Source organism: Bactrocera neohumeralis, chromosome 3 (genome assembly GCF_024586455.1).
Source record: "Bactrocera neohumeralis isolate Rockhampton chromosome 3, APGP_CSIRO_Bneo_wtdbg2-racon-allhic-juicebox.fasta_v2, whole genome shotgun sequence".
Lineage (NCBI taxonomy): Eukaryota > Metazoa > Arthropoda > Insecta > Diptera > Tephritidae > Bactrocera > Bactrocera neohumeralis.
In genome coordinates, this window is record NC_065920.1 from 1158828 (window position 1) to 1175328 (window position 16501).

General features: G+C 43.2%; 2 protein-coding genes across 2 annotated transcripts; one reads left to right on the top strand and one right to left on the bottom strand.

Annotated features, from left to right (window-relative positions):
• Positions 1-265: 265 nt before the first annotated feature.
• Positions 266-5587, top strand: LOC126753196 (mucin-5AC). Its single transcript, XM_050464434.1, has 4 exons — positions 266-497; positions 998-1078; positions 1149-3755; positions 3837-5587. Exons 1-4 carry the CDS (start codon positions 281-283, stop codon positions 5252-5254), a joined length of 4323 nt encoding a protein of 1440 aa, XP_050320391.1. The 5' UTR covers positions 266-280; the 3' UTR covers positions 5255-5587.
• A 69-nt stretch (positions 5588-5656) lies between these two features.
• LOC126752310 (protein rhomboid) lies at positions 5657-9326 on the bottom strand. The gene is made up of 4 exons (XM_050463020.1): positions 8836-9326; positions 6626-6769; positions 6265-6444; positions 5657-6203 (listed from the first exon to the last, which is right to left on the bottom strand). Exons 1-4 carry the CDS (start codon positions 9103-9105, stop codon positions 5973-5975), a joined length of 825 nt encoding a protein of 274 aa, XP_050318977.1. The 5' UTR covers positions 9106-9326; the 3' UTR covers positions 5657-5972.
• Positions 9327-16501: the final 7175 nt, after the last annotated feature.

A 16501-nucleotide genomic window follows, 5' to 3' on the forward strand; every position in this document is an offset into this window, starting at 1 on the left:
CACACATGCACACTAACTAACGCATACATACACACACACACTAACTAAGCACATGCGCTAACCTTGCAACAATTCAACCGGTTCACTAATCCCGTTTTCACATCCGTTTTTTATTGTATTTATTTTTGTTTTTGGTATTCTCTTGGACCATGCTGCTGCAGGCTGTCATCACAATGGCACTTGGTATGCAGACAGATCACTCGTGCCCACCGTGGAGAAGTGTCTCACGTGCCAGTGCCAGCGCAAGACGCTCGTCTGTCGTCTGAAGGTATGTCCCGAAATGCCGATGCCACCGCCGCGCGGTTGCATTGTGGTGCAGCAGCGGAACGCCTGCTGTCCGTATCTGTCGTGCGCGCGTCTGGATGCCTTCTACAAGATACCGGCGACACGTCGCATTATCGCGTACTTGGATCACTACGAACGGGAGTCAATTGATCGCGTCGTAAACGATAATATGCTGCAACGGCGCTCCGACGACTCTGAGGTCGATATGTATGGTGAGTAAATATCGTCTTCAGTCAGTTAGTAGTGGCTCGTGAACAGTATAGCATTCGTGACAAAGAAGCGTTTAAAATAATTGATGAATACTAAATTTGCGTTGCATTTTAAACATAAAATCAAAGAATTATTAGAGGCTTTATTCGTCTGGTACTATTCAGTATGAAATAATCACCAATTTAGTATTAAAATCTAACGATATTTGATTTGTAGATTCTTTATCGTCGACACGATTTATATATATTTCAACTATACAGGCATCAAATTTATTGCAAAGTCCTTCAGACATATTTTAGTATGAACAGAGACTTCGGATCATAAGTTTCCGATGTCAATTAGTAATCCATAACTCCAAAGTGTTCTCAATTAACACTTTCGAGCATCCTTCCCTGCTAAATATACGTGAGCTTTAGTGAAATGAAGTACTGTAACCGCCACCTCAACTTCAACTGTGATGTAATTCGATACTTATACTTTGTTTTTCAATTCTCTTTTGCAGTTTGCGTAAAGAATGGCACTGTGTACAAATCCGGTTCGGCAATGTCATCCTCAAACCTCTGCACCTACTGCTATTGTATTGGTAAGTGATTAGATCCCTTAAGAGGCATTCACCACGACACCGTTGCGCATTTATGCTATTTTGCTTGCAGGTGGCACTGAGAAATGCGTCAAGCCGAAATGTATGCTGCCGGTCGAAGGCTGTAAGCCCATCTTTGTCGACTCCACCTGCTGCCCCGTGCGCTACGACTGCACAAGTAAGCCGTCCGGCAAGTCGTCGCAGGAGGTGCGCTACCGCAAGACCTCGAACAAGCATTACCTACGCATGTCACAGCGTTTGCAGCGCAATCGTGGCTGCACCGTGAACAAGCAGTTCTACGTGGAGGGACAGAAAATGCGCTCCGATCCGGATAAGCCGTGTGACATTTGTTTCTGCATACGTGGCACGCGCCGCTGTGCGCCTAAGAAATGCTCACCTGCACTGAAGAACTGCATACCGGTGGTCCCGAAAGGCCAGTGCTGTCCATCCAGCTACGATTGTGGCAGTCAGCGTGCGCAGAGCTCACGTCAATTCAATTTATTCTCATTGTTGTTCGGCAAAGAAGATGAGCTTAATGGCAACGACACCAAGAAAATACCCGCTGAATATCCACCAGACAGACATCCGTCGGTGACAGTGACACACAATCAAAATATACTGGAGAAGAACGATGAGAAGAGCATTTTAGACACAATACGCGAAGGTTTGGAAATTATCGACGGGAATAATGACGAAGTCATTGCGCAAAATATAGAAAAGCTGGGAGCTCCTCTGACGGAGGTCGTGACGGAATCGCAGATAAACACTCAATCAACAGTGCCAGAAAAAGCTGCCACTGAGGTAAGTTTCTTGGACTTGCTGCTGGGTACTGACGAGGATGAACTGTCTACAAGAGTGACAGAAGAGGTTACACCTGAGCTGAAAACAACCACGGGTTATGACGGTCTCTCATGGGTGGACATTCTGTTGGGTCCTGATGAAGATGATCAGAAAACAGGCACAACTGCAGGTGACAGAGCGAGTATCTCCGAGACCACGGCAAGTTATCAGAATGACCTTAATAGCACAAGTATTGATCGCATCGACCAAGACTTTGAAGACTTCTCTGGCAGTGGTGAGATTATAGTGGGCGAACCACTATCTAGTGAGTCGAGTGAGAGCACACTTGTCGAATATCCTGTTCTTCGTAAAAGTAGTATTGGCAAAGAGACACACGTCACACTACAAAAGCCATTGTTGAATAATACTTCGGTTAACAATTCAGTTAAGTCGGACGAGGTAGCCGTAGCCAATACGGAATCCCAGAAAACAACGTATAGCACCACTGCAGCAACAACAAAATCAACTACTACGAAAACGCCGCAAACGACAGTGTCCGTTAAACACACAACTCCTACGGCCAAAACTACACAAAGGCCCGCAACCAAGTCCAGTGCAAAACCCACCCAAAGCACCACTAAGCCTACGCCAAAACCCTCACAGAAACCCATCGAATTGAAGTTCAAGCCAAAATCAACGCAGAAACCAATCGAGAAGTTGCAAAAAACTACCACTTCCCGACCTCTGAACACTACTCAAACAGAGTTAGAAAATACAACAGAAAAGAAGAAAAATGGTCTTCTGACCGCCCTGCTTGATGGTATTTCCGATATGCTTAACTCTGAGAACGTATTCAATACCACTCAAACCAAAGTTTCCTCGAACGCTACAACTACCACAAGTACAACAACGAAGCGACCGAAGGATGCAATTGTATTGCCCACCCCAAAGCCCAAACCGTTGCCTTCATTTAAACCCCTACCCATGCGAATAAACTCTAAGATAGCAAATCTAACTGTAACAGCCGAAGTTGTCAAGACGAGTCTTCCATCTAATGTCACCGCTTTCAAACCTTTGCCGGAGCATATGGTGAAGTCCCAAATTGTGTTGACGTCCACTCAAGCACCAGTGACCACCACAACAACACCTCAAAGCAGTACAACTACCACTTCCACTACAACAACAAGTAGCACGACAACCGAAAAATCAACTTCCACCAAAGGCATTACGACAACGACAACAAAAACAACCACTGCTCGTAGCACCACCGCTGCAGCAACCTCAAGCAGTACCCTTAAACCAGTACTAATTAATACGAACCCCACCATATTAGAGTCGGATCCTTTCGACGCCAACGCTGAGCCCACTTTACCTCCCAGTCTGCCCAATCTGAAAATAATTCCTTTTCTGCCAACGGATGCCGTGAAAGCGGATCGTACCAAGCCACTTTACGACTACTATCACAGCAATTCACCGACGGCGAAAATCGACTACGATCAATATGATGAAGGCAGTATATATCCAGCCATCACTGAGCCACACTTTTCCAACTATCCGGACATAGCGGATGGTAGTAAGGCGGAGTATATCTACAAGTTCAATGTGGAGGGTCCATCGCCGCCGGTAACGTCGTCGACTGCAGGTAAGTCGGACGGTTCAAGTGGAGGGGCAGCAGCTTTTGTAAAATACGACTTTATTGGAGCGGGAGACGAGCATAAAGGCTTCTCACCTCCTACCAAAACTGAAGGCGGTTTCGTACCCAAAGACCCACTCGTTTTAAGTGACGTTGACGAGCAAATCGATACACTACCCTATGTGGATACTGGCTATCAAGTAACGAAGCATATAATTGACATAACTACAGGTGACCCACTCAGAGAGAATTCAACGAAAGTTATTGGTATGTACTCATCACCGCTACAACGTCTTTCTAATATTCAATTCACGATAAACTGATTTCATTTATTTGGCTCCTTTTCAGAAATCACTACACCCGACCCATTTAAGGACGTTATTCGAACAGAACAGCCGCCCGATCTGAAGTCTCTTATTGAAGATAAGGAGAACATTTTAGTTCAAAAGCCCATACAACTACAGCCTCCTAAGGTGTTTGAAGATCCCGAGAATATAAGTCAGTCCCTTATACACATTACCACTGCAGTCCCACAGTCGGCGAATGTTTTAGACGAGGAACTCGCACCCCCTACAATGTTCGCCGAAACAACTAATGAACAAAACGGTTCGAGACAGCCAAATGAGGAACACCAGAACACTATTGCGTCCTTTTTGGATTTGCTTTTGGGTGGTGAATCCGATTTGGCTGAGAGTCATACGGCACATAATTTGAGCGCTAGCAGTAGTACAGTGCCTCCTTTTAAAACCTTGCCACAAGCTTCGCTAGAACTTTTGCCCGACATTGCCACCACATCTGCAACTGCAAAGCCAAAGAGAGTTACAACAACAACTAGGGTACCAACAAACTCAACGGCAACAAACACAACAAAACGAATTGCTGTTAAGACAAACTCTATCGCTTCATCGGTCTCCACATTCCCCAAATTGAATGGCACCGCAACTGCTGCCAACAACAACACAAAGCCTATGCCAAATCCGAAAACACCCATTACACAGAAAAACCGTGCGGGCATCACATCCACTTCCATAACAACAAAAATTTCATCAACAACGCGTCCAAAGAGTACACGACCAAAATCGGGCTCGACTCGTCGTCAAACCACAAAGACTCCCATCGCTATAGCGGCGAGCCAAAAGCGAATAAACAGCACGTCAGCTCTGCGTAACCCCAACAATAGAAACACCACTACGAGTCCGCTGCCACCAACAACATCAAAAAGCACGGCGGCCGCGAACAAACCGCTGCAGCGTTCACCATTTGACACACTGCCCTTCATGGACACTAGCTTTGAGGTTAAACGCACTACAGAGCGTCCATATGTTGTCGGACAACACACCGGTGGTGACTTTTTAGGCCTTCTATATTATAAGAATTCACTGAATCAGGTCGAGGGGCTGGAACCGGCACGCGGAAGCGCTCTGCAAGGCGCGTCTTCATTCAGCAGCAGTGCCACAGAGCGGACGACTGCGACAACCACAACGCCGACTAGTGTACCTTTAGTGCAAAGAAACATCGAACAAATTATTTCGGCCACAGCGTCGGCACCAGTCGCTTTGGACGCGCCTACAGCGGCAAATCCACTGGAAGCGCAACACACCGCCTCAAACAGTTTGATTGATCCGTCGGGTGTGCTCAAACTGGCCGGCTGCAATATCTACGGGCGCATGTATCGGGTGGGTCGCATCATACTGGAGTTGTCCAGCCCGTGCTTGGAATGCAAATGCACCGAGGTGGGCGTGAAGTGTGGCCAATTAGAGTGTTAACTGACCGAGTGGTTGCAGTGTGTGGTTAGAAGAATTAAGATTGATTAGTAGTATGTAGAAGCGATGAGCATATTTATACCGGAGTGCGGTGCAGCGGGTGCTAAGTGGCGCCCGTTCTTTAGCTTTAGTTTGACGTTTGGCTCCGCGAAGAACGAGACCAATTTAATTTTGAGTATTTTATCTTTAACTTTAATGTTTATGTGTATAAGTTGTATATTTAGCAAGAATATATTTATAAAGTTAGTCACCTAAGCTTAGTAGTAAGTGATTTGAATTGACTTGGAAGCGAAGCAATCAGAATAATAAATATAACGAAATATCATAGTACTCGAACGCACTGTGCTTTTTAATGTCCAAGCCAAAGTTCTGCAAGTTACATGTGAAAGACTGTTGGGGGTTAGAGGTACACGAGAGAAATACTTTGGCGTTAGAATAGTTGAATTTGGGCTTGGCAAATCCCGTCAAGTTGGTGTATATCCAATATGTGGCTACACGTACTCAGCGTTTTCAAACCACGAGCCTACACCTGCTGGGTAATAAATACTTCTCACTTTCCCAATAAGGAAATTCATTATGTTTTGAAAGCGTAAAAATAATTTATTCGCACGAAATACTAATGAAGTCTAAAAATATTCGCCCTCAAATTTCGACATTATATCACGAATGGTTACCTAATCTAATATAAAGACATACAATTATGTATATTGGTGAGTTTATTTCATATACTCAGCAAGCAACAGTGACTGGCGTAGTGACGTCTAATCACGCTGTAGAGCAGAAAGCCGAAGCTGAGGCCGGACAAAGCACCGGCAAAGTGAGCTTCCACACAGATACGCGGGTTCACATTGTGCCTGACCAGAAAATGGTACACCGTGAGCGTAACGTCGGTGAGGCACAAAATCAGCAGAGACGCGATTCGCAGATAACGGTAAGGCAGTTGACGAAAATTCTAGCGAATGAAAAGCTATGAAAAAAGAGAATAACGAATTTCAGGCTTTGCCGCGACTCACCAACACCAAATGCGGCACATGACTGGTCAGCAGCGCGTAAACGCACGCCGATGCGCCCAGCAACGACAACTCTGGCTGAGAATATGCGGTGACCAAAGAGCCGGAAAATCCCCCCGCGACATAGATGAAGGCCACTTGCCAGTGACTCTGCTCGCTCTCCAAACAAAAGCCAATTAGGCACTGTGAATTAAAGACAGAAAGGAGAATATGAGCAATTTGAAGAGGAAAGATATGTTTTTGATATTATTGGAGAAATATTGCAATATCGCTGCTGAGCAATTGCAGAAAACTTTGCAATTCATATTTTTCGCAACATTGAGCAATTATTTCGGGAGCTTTCAGGTTGATGTCGATTACTTGCCTGTAGTGACACGTTCAACAAGAGATGCATGAGATCGGAGTGTAGTAAAGTGTAGGTGAAGTAGCGCCAAACTTCGTAGGGATGTCCAGGGACAAACATCAAACGTCGATTGAGACAGCCATTGGCGATGAAGTAGACGGAAAGCTGTAGCGTTGTATGAGTCAAAATACGAATATATGTACATATTTTATTATATTATATATCAAAAATTTAGAAAATTTTTTGAATATATTTATGTTTAATTAAAAATCTAAGCAATCAGTTATTTCTTTTTTACTGTCGTAGACATCGCTTAAGCGGTTATAGCCGAGTTAACAACCACAATTAGGCGCCAAATCGAGATATCAAGTGTAGACAGGTACTTTTCCACCTGATCTTTCTAGCGGAGTGGAGGTCTTCCTCTACATCTGCTTCCGCCTGCGTGTACTGAATGTCAAAGTCGCCTTCTATATCGTACAGCTCATCGTTTCATCGACTGCGGTACTCGCCGTTTGGTCTTTGTTCGTCGAGAAAGGAATTTACAATCAATGTTGACACCAGACTTTTTGTTTGATGACAGGAGATACTTAATCTTGCCCATTTGCTTCGCTCCCTTATCCATTCTGGAGAAAGCAGAACTACCGGCGCGGTTGTTGAGGCCAATGATGTCAATATTATTGGCATACGACAGAAAACAAATAAAGTTCAATCAGTTTGTTGACAGCGGGATTCAGTCTTTAACGCATTATGCTCGAAAATTCCTTTTATGCGATGTTAAAGAAGCTTATCCTCTAGTAATTGGATTATTGGTTGGTCGGGTCCGCCTTTTGTGGATGGGGCAGAGCACACTTAGGTTCCAATTATCGGAAATGCTTTCATCCGACTACATCTAGCAAAGAGCCTGATACATGTACGCTTTGTTCGCTTTCTCTCGACTGCGACACGACAGTCCTCAACGTAACAGTTGTACTTTCGACCTTTACGAAAACCAATGGTTTCGCTTGCAGCTGTACGTAAAGAGATTGAAATCACGTTCCACAGTTTCATTACACCGAGTTGCTGATGAGTGCCCTCAGAGAGCAGGAGTGCAAGTCTAGTAGAAAACCGGTTACCCTAAGAGTTCTACAACGGTATCTTCTTTACTTTTCATAAGACGACTCAACGCATTCCGAATGATGTGTTGAATAAGATCACGCCGCCAACAGACTTTAACCTAACAGATGATCTGACAATTTACAAAAGCCACCGGTAATTTCAAAGTGGAATGATATAACATAAATCTCTCCTTTATTCACATTCAACTCAGAAAAATATATCTGATAGCAGATCTCATTCCACTCCCTTTCCTCATACCTTGAAGGCGGTTTTAAAAACTGAGCGGCACTGCTCGTTGCTTGCAACAGGGGGCAAACGCATTGACATCATTGCTGAAATCACAAAACCGCAGGTCACCGATTTGACAAATAAATTTTGGATACAATCGCACAAACTGCTCTGCGGTATACGGCGCTATGGGGCAAGTGTATGTAGACGATATGGCTTCAGGTCTGCTTCTGTGCAAGTGTGTGGTTTTGGCAATGTATTATTTTCTAACATGACGGTGGAAAAGACAACAATAACAAAAAACAATCTACACTAGGTGCAGAAAAGAATAAATAAAGCAAACGCACATCGGAAGCTGTTAGAAATAACGGCTAATCTGAGCTGTAAAATCTTTCAAAACTAAATTATTTCATTTACTTCTGCTTCTTTTCACTTGCTTTTATTTTGACAAACCAGATATGCCTCATATGCACTTGTGTATGTTACATGCGGCAAGCACAAAACCGCAAAATATTCTGTGCTAACACATGCCCACCCCCTCCAGCGCATTTCCATTTTCCCACACACACACACACATACATTCATTATTTCGATTTATCGTTTCTACGCAATCGAAAGTATATCAGCGCAACCACTTCAAAAGTGAACTGTTCTGCGGTTGTGTTTGTTTCTTTCGTTTTAATTGTTTTTGTCTTCAATATTGCTATCAAATTGGCTGTCCGTCTCTTAGTTGTTGTTGTTTTTGTTTTATAGGCAAACAGTTTCGAGGGAAAGTGAGTAGAAGCAGAGCAAAGCGAGTGCAATGACTTTCTTAGGTTCTACCCCACACTCACATACGTTCTAAAAGGGGGAAGTCTATAAATCGAAAGCGATAAAGTATTACACTTAAAAGAAACTCCTCACTTCACCTGCACACACGACATAACGGTAAGGAACCACGGCATGCGCCACGAAGGTTTGTGTCCTCGTTCCACAAAATCAGCGGAAGCAATTAACGAGACCGGCGTTAGGGCGTTGGGCAAAAGTAGCTGCTCTGTTCCCAGGCTGGAGGCACTATCTGGTGACAGAGACGCGCGCCCTTTCTCACTTGTGCAATCACCATCATTGCGTTCTTTCCGGCTGCCACATTTGCGGCATGCGGCAATGCTGCTCTTCATTCGAATTTTATTTGCTGTCATTCTAGCGTTTCGAAGACGGTCAAGTTCAAGTTGAGATTTGAAATGCAGTAGTGCGTCGCGCAGCTACCGGTTGACAAGTTAGAGGCTTGCCTAATGGCCAGCTTATCAGCGCGATAACGGTAAATTGGCTTTAGTCACCAACTGATAACGTCTTTGCCTTTGGCTTTGCCGGTTGACTTGCACAGAGAATTGTTTATGTTCACCGCGACGCGTGCAGCCACAACGCCGCCACACAACTGATCGAATGGTGTCGAGCATCGATCATAATCGGCTGCGCTTGCCGTTCGCATATGTACAAGTGCGGGAGTGCAAAGGGTTTGCGCGATTGTATTTTTAATTTTAGCCAAAGGTAAGCATTCATCGACGATTGCCAATGACAATGGCCTAAGTTGACAGCTTGCGCACTAAATTTAACCCATTCATATCTGGACGCTCTTCGCGTCATTTGTATAATATGTACATATGTATATCACATTTTATAACGCTTGATAGAAGTCTTAGTGACTAATAATTCTAGGTGCATTGTTTGTTGTTTTTGTTGTTTACTGTCTACATTTGGTTGTATTGCTAAATTTTTGTATTCGTCGTTTATTAAAGCTTGCATTATTAATTACGTGGCATACCTTTAGGCATTTTGTTAGTTTCCGGTGCGAGATCACTTCCTGCGATCGAGGTTTGTGTATGTGCTACATTGTTCAGCCAGAATAACTAGAAACCGTAGCCTACACAAAGGCGCAAACTAATCAATTCCCGTGCCATTGAATTGTTTACAAATTCCTAATTGGACAAATTTGCAGAAAATTTTAAATGTGTTGAAAAGATTTTGAGTGGAAATCTTTGTTCAGAGAATGGTAATGTTGTTCAGAGTATATATTTCACCTTCCAAGGAGAACTGAGCCAGAGAACATAAAATGTTCTCTGACTGAGCGTTCTAGTGCCTAGTGGTTATTATCTTTTTAAAGCGTAATCTAGTTTCTAGAGCAATTTAGTTTCGTCGGAATGCTCAATAATGAAGTCCATTCTGTGCTAAATTGATAGAGATAATTGGTGTTGTCATTTAAAACCGTTCTTAGTGTCAAACGTAGCAAGAAGCCAAACAGAGTTCGAAAATGTTGACAAGTCGTTTAATATTTTTCCTTGCATGTTTAGGCGTTTACTTTTGAATCTCCTTTGTCAGACCATAATTAATAATTTGGCCCTGTGCCAAGTACTGTCAACTCGAAAGAAAGCAAATATTTCGGATCGCCTTCCGAGTGGCACTGTGTGCGCGCGTCCGTGTGGCTTTGCTGCAGCGTCGATCTTTTGATGAATGTGGCGAGTAAAATAACTTTTTCGAGGCAAAAGCGCAGCGCCACACGAAGCGAAAAGAAATCGAAATCGAAACTGAAACTGAAACCAATGCCAAAATCAAAATCGAAAACCAAAACTTCAGCGGCTGCTGCAGCAGTGCAACACGAATGGAAAGTGAATTTGCACCGCTGCAACGCGTATAAATCAAGCGGCAGCGTGTGTGAGCGTGCTGCCAGCGGCACCAAGCTTTTTCGATCCGTTCTGCATTCACGCTTCAGCCAAGTCGCTCGCGGTGCCCCAGGAAGGGGGGATGATTATTGCAGTTTTTGTTTTGGGGAAATTCAATTGTGTTTGCGCATGTGCGCGCGCGCTTGTACAGCCAATTAAACTTGTTATGCCTCTCTGACTGGAGGCATGCAACACAGTGCCACATTTCATCTTTGCAATGCCTTTGCTCAACGACAGTAGCTCGCAAAACAAAAAAGAGACACACGACTGTCGCCGATGACCCAAAAAGTCTGAGAAAATATTCGGCAACCGCCTGCTACCCAGCGACTCTGCACCGTGTCTTTAAGGAGTCTTTTCTAACTGTTGCAGAGTCGACAACTGTATTGATTTATTATTGATGCCTTCTTTTTTGTTGTCTTTTTGTTTATGCCACAGAGAATTATTGACCTTTTCCCTTATGGCACGCCAAACATACACCGACTAGTCGACCACAAAAGCAAATTGAGCAAGAAAAAGAAACCATTTATTGTGTCTTCGTTCGTTGAGCGCACGGGCCTACCGTACGACTCGTCGGTTGAGTTCGTGTATTATTTTTCCTGTTTTTGCAACGTCTACTTGCAACCTGATTTGGCGAGACAACACGTCACAGCCGCGCATTCTGATGGGCGCGTTCCATTGGAAATGAAAGTCGCTGGCGGAATGCCGCACTTGCCACACTTGCCACACAATCGCAGGCAGTTGCGTCAGCGGTGGTGGAGGTTGTTCCCAGAGCACACACATATGTACTTTGAAATCACTTACAGTGCGGTGTGTTTGCCCAATTTCGGCGGCGCGGCTGCGTCGGCCTTCGAAGAAAGTTGCTCCATTAACCTGCTTGCGTGTAATTGCACTGAAGGTTGTTGTCCACACATAGGCATGCGATTTTTGGTTTTACTTTCCGGACCTTATTTGGTGCAGCAGGATGCTGTCATACGTTTAATTGCGAAACTCGAAGAATAATTTTCCCCGGCTCGTGGCATGCGAAGCGCACTGGTGGCAAGTTGTAAGCGTTTGAAAGCGATACAAAATTCGTTTCAACCAAATATTATTTGCAATCAAATGTGTTTGTCATCAACTAAAATAATAATTGTGGAAATTAGTTTCTGTTGTTGTTTTTGCTTTGCTGTAATCGAAAAGATTTTCTCGTTAACGACAGTTTTTTAACCTCGGCATTTCGCAAACGCAACGCGAAATTTCCCATGCTTCAGGCGGCGGTCCATGCGCGCCAGGCAATTAACGACGATTTATTTTTTATTGGCCACTTCGGGCGCTTATCGCGGGACCCATAAGCTTCCTTACGATCGCGGCAGCCTGTGTCTAATGGCGACGTTGAGGAAGAGCAAGTTATTAGTGAAAAAATCATAGACCGTAAAACTTAATGTCGCCGCAGCTAATCCCTGCATCACAGTTGCAAATTGCTGGCCACAAATCACTGTGGCATCCACACATTCACGCAGTTGACACTTGTCTGGCAGATTCTCAATTACGCAGCCATGCCGAGGCGGTACCTACGGCAAGACAAAGCGAACGAGTTTCACACACTCAAGTCGGCGCAGATAACACTGGCCGAGCAATAGACGTTGCATCAAAGAATCATTAGCCGCTTCACACTGCTTGGCGCATTGTAGTGGCGGCTTCAAAGCGCGTTTCGACCGATTAGACGCAGCATGCAGCAACGATTAGCGGTGTGATTTACGCATTGTTTATTAACAGTGTTCTTGTCTGATGTAGTTATTAGTGTATTTGTTGTGCTCTCCAAAAAAAAAATGCCCAGTGCATTTATCTTCCCCTGAAACCCAGTGTGGTCTAATCTGTATTTTTTAATACTTAACTCGATACCTGCGTGGTGTGGCTCTGCGTTCTGATGACCCGTCGCGCATTGTTGCATCCACCTTTCACTTGCAACATTTCGTGCGGTCAGCGTTTAACCCTTCACAGTCTTCCAACGACTCAAGTGAAGGCAAATTAACAACAGGCTTGTTATTGTAAGACAGTCACTTTACTGTTACTGTTACCAACAACAAATGGGGTCCTTCATATGTGGAATGATGTGAAAAGGGAAACATTTTACTGCCTCCTTGACCAATTTACGCCTAACACATGGGCATAACACTGCAAACGCAACAAATAAATCAGCAGAATTATGGACGTTTTCTCAAAAAACCTAAATGCAATAAAAACAACAAAAGACTATGAAGTCTCTGAAAGCCCATTTAGCATCCACTAAATGACGCAGCGCCGTCAATGCATGTTGCATGCAACACATATTTTTTAGACCTCGCGCTAATTTGTACATGTATTTGTGAGGTTCTGTGTATGTGCGTCGCTATAACTGTGTGTGTGTGTGTGCACTGAGCACATAAAAGTGCATTAAACACTTGAGGAACTTGGCTTGGGAGTACTCGTTTCTGTTGCCACCTTTGAAAAGCAAACATAAAGGCGCAAGAATCGCTTCAGGACAAGCGTGCAACGTGCAACGAGTTGGCGCTGTTGCATTTGGTTTGGTTTGGTGCGCTCAGCACAAGCCTCCACTGCGGGACTTTCAAAGGTGTGTGGCATGCATATCGATTGCGTTTGCTTTTCGTCGCTCTTGCTGTTGTTGTTATTGTCACTTGCAACATTTAAGTGGGTCAACAGCTTTGGTGGTTTCGCTCAAATGTGACTGTGAATTTTTTCATGCCTCATTTGAGGCGCTGTGCCGCATTTCGGGCCTCGTGCTTTGTTTTTACAGATGCTGCTGTGGTTGTTGCTTTTGTTGGAGCTGTTGTTGCCATTGCAGCGCGGTGGGTTTATAGGTTTGACGTTGTCTCGGTGTATTGGGCGGGCAAAGGAGCGCGACATTGGACCAAAGCCGACAAAGCCTCAAAAGTAACAGCATGGGGAGAAGCCGGGGAGGAAGTGAAATAAAAATTGTAAAAAATTATAAAATAAAGCTGTATTAAAAAGAAATAATTCTAAGAACTTGTTTTCTTCTTGTTGTTGCATAATAATTTGACATTTCCAAACAACAAGTTGCCTTTGCATTTACTTACATATGTACGTATGTATGTACAGTTATTTCACTCCTCATTTTATAACTTTATTCATTCGTAAGTCACTTTGCTGAGCCCACACCCGTTTTAGAAGACAATCCCACGCCCACTGCCTCGAAAGGCAGCAGCAAAGCCGGCGATCTGGTGAACATTATGACAACAATGTGTCGGATTAGGCCAACAACCCAACAACAAAGACACTTGATGGTTTTATTTAAGTTTTCTTCTTCTGACATTTTCAACACGGTTCACTCAGCGCTTGCGCACGCGCACTGTTAACACCTTGTTTAGTTGACAGGCTACACTCACACACTCATATATGCGCATATACTCGTATATTATGTCAAAACACGGCCATCAAACGAAAATGGCGGCCACCTTTGATCGCCGTAGTTTGAAGTGGACGTAAACAAAAATAATGAACTCAGAAGGAGGAAATATTTACCGAAATGTGAACGAAATAATTAATGCAAACTAGTGCGTAGGCTCACTTTGATTGCGTTGCGCCATATTTTCAAAGCTTACTTAGCAAAACAGAACATAATAGTGTTATACACATTTAAATCGAAATATCAAAGATGGGAGAAGTAGATTTATGATGGATAACTTCTCAATGAAATTGCAATAGACTAGCATGAAATTTCAAATTTATCATAGTTTGAACATGAAACCGGGGAACCGTGGAAATTTATAAAACCTAACATCACAAGTCTTACAAAACTTAGCAAAACCGGAATGATTCTTCCTCTTCTTCTCCGTTATTAGCGTAGACACCGCCTTCACGGTTGTAGCCGAGTTAACAACAGCGCGCCGGTCCTTCTTCCTTGTTGCTGTTTGATGCCAATCTTTTCTATAGCCCCATAGAAAAATGGACGGCAAGTATGTTATATCGTACGAAGGTTGTCTTTTATATTTTGGGATTCGATAACAAAAACAAATTTTTATCATCGAAAATCGCTTTATTTCAAAATATTCTCCTTAGGATCTATACACTTTTTCATGCGGTTGAACCAATTATCGAAGCGCTTTTGTCCCTCTGATTGGGGTATTTCCAAGAGCGCATCTACCGCCTCCTCAGGTGTCGAAGCGATGTTTTCTTGAAAGACAACTGGCAAAAAATTGGTTGTGAACAGCTCAGAACTTACTGTTCTTCGTTGCTCGGACTCAGGGAAGTATTGACCCGATTCAAACCATTTTTGATACACAGTGATACTATTATCAGGAAAGGATTCTCTCTGCATTTCAATTGTATATCCCATACATTGACCGATATTTTCGGTCGAAAGTCAACTATAAATAATGGGGGTCCACATTTTCGGTACATAGGGGCTTGAACAATTTTGGTTGGATTTGGACAACTTTTGGTCATAAGGTGGATTATTGGTGCAAAGTTTTATCCCGTTATATTAATTTTTTCTTGAATGTACACTGAAAAGGAAGAATCATATGGAATTAAAAATTGTGGTATACGGGAAGTAGGCGTGGTTCTAGTCGGATTTCGTATAATCTCGCACTGTGACATAGGAATATGGTAAGAATGTCATGTACTTAATTTAGTCGAAATCGGTTGGTCGGGTCCCGAGATATATGATTTCACCAAAAAGTTGGCGGTGCCACGACATCGTCCAACTTTTACCTCGGCTCCCATAAAGTCCTCTTATACTATCTCGGGTGTAAAATCGTATGTTTCTGGCATACTTAGTCATTTATTCATCGCACTTTTAGTAGTTTTTAACAGTGCTATTATATGGGGACCGGACGGGGTTATTTTCCGATTTCATCATTTTTTACAGTATCAAAAGAGATTTGTTGTGAGTGAATTTGGTAATTGTAGCTTAAGTAGTAAAATCTGTACATTAAACCAAAATCAAAAAGTCTAGCCCACAGGTGTCCCTTGCTACTGCGTTCCCCTGTACCAAATTAAAGCTTTATATCTTAATTTAGTGTTTAGTTATGACACTTTATAGGTTTTTGTTTAATGGCATTTTGTGGGCGTGGCAGTGGTCCGATTACGCCCAACTACGAACTCGTACTTTTTTTGTACTAAGGAACCCGCATACCAAGTTTTATCAAGATATCTCAATTTTTTCTCATGTTACAGCTTGCACGGACGGACGGACAGACAAACAGGCACGCGGATTTCAACTTTTTTCGTCATCCTGATCATTATATATACACATACAACCTTTTGGTGAACAAAACTATTAGCAACATGTTGCAAGATTATAATAACGCGCGAAAATAATCGCGATTTAATTCCATTTTTTGGCCGATATGAATATTTTAAGTTACTGTAAACAACAAAAATAGCGCTCGTATGTCAAAACTTTCTTCCAATAACATCAGAAATGTAAAACTTTGCGATAAAGTTGTGAATTGTGTTGATGAAAGTGACCCAGCGTCTTTCCAATTTTCGAGATCGCATTTCCGGTTATAAATCTTTGCTGACACTATGAAGTACGTCATACTTTTTAGTTTCAAATATGAGGGTTTGCCCGAATTAGATTCCTAGAAAATACTTCCCGATTTCAATTTAAGCGTTCCATATGGCTGAATAAATACACGGGGCGTGCATAAATTTCACACATCGAGGTCTCCGAATGCTATCAAATTGTTTGGCTGGCCCGAAAGAGGAAACGTTGTCTTAAACGTTCGTATGTATGTATGTAGGAATGTATGTCATATAATTTGATTGCAAACACGTACAACGATACATATGCTCCATGCATACACCTATTTGCATACAACGTTGCAAAAATCACCACCCACACACACACTTGATCACAACAAAGCCGCACAACAAATAA

Excerpts from the sequence above, each read along its gene's own strand:
- LOC126753196 (XM_050464434.1), top strand. The coding sequence starts at position 281 with ATGCCGATGCCACCGCCGCGCGGTTGCATTGTGGTGCAGCAGCGGAAC. Across the intron at positions 1,079-1,148 it reads CACCTACTGCTATTGTATTG|GTGGCACTGAGAAATGCGTC; the intron begins GTAAGTGATTAG and ends TTTTGCTTGCAG. Across the intron at positions 3,756-3,836 it reads GAATTCAACGAAAGTTATTG|AAATCACTACACCCGACCCA; the intron begins GTATGTACTCAT and ends GCTCCTTTTCAG.
- LOC126752310 (XM_050463020.1), bottom strand. The coding sequence starts at position 9,105 with ATGACAGCAAATAAAATTCGAATGAAGAGCAGCATTGCCGCATGCCGC. Across the intron at positions 6,770-8,835 it reads CCGTTATGTCGTGTGTGCAG|CTTTCCGTCTACTTCATCGC; the intron begins GTGAAGTGAGGA and ends ACAACGCTACAG. Across the intron at positions 6,445-6,625 it reads TGTTGAACGTGTCACTACAG|TGCCTAATTGGCTTTTGTTT; the intron begins GCAAGTAATCGA and ends TTTAATTCACAG.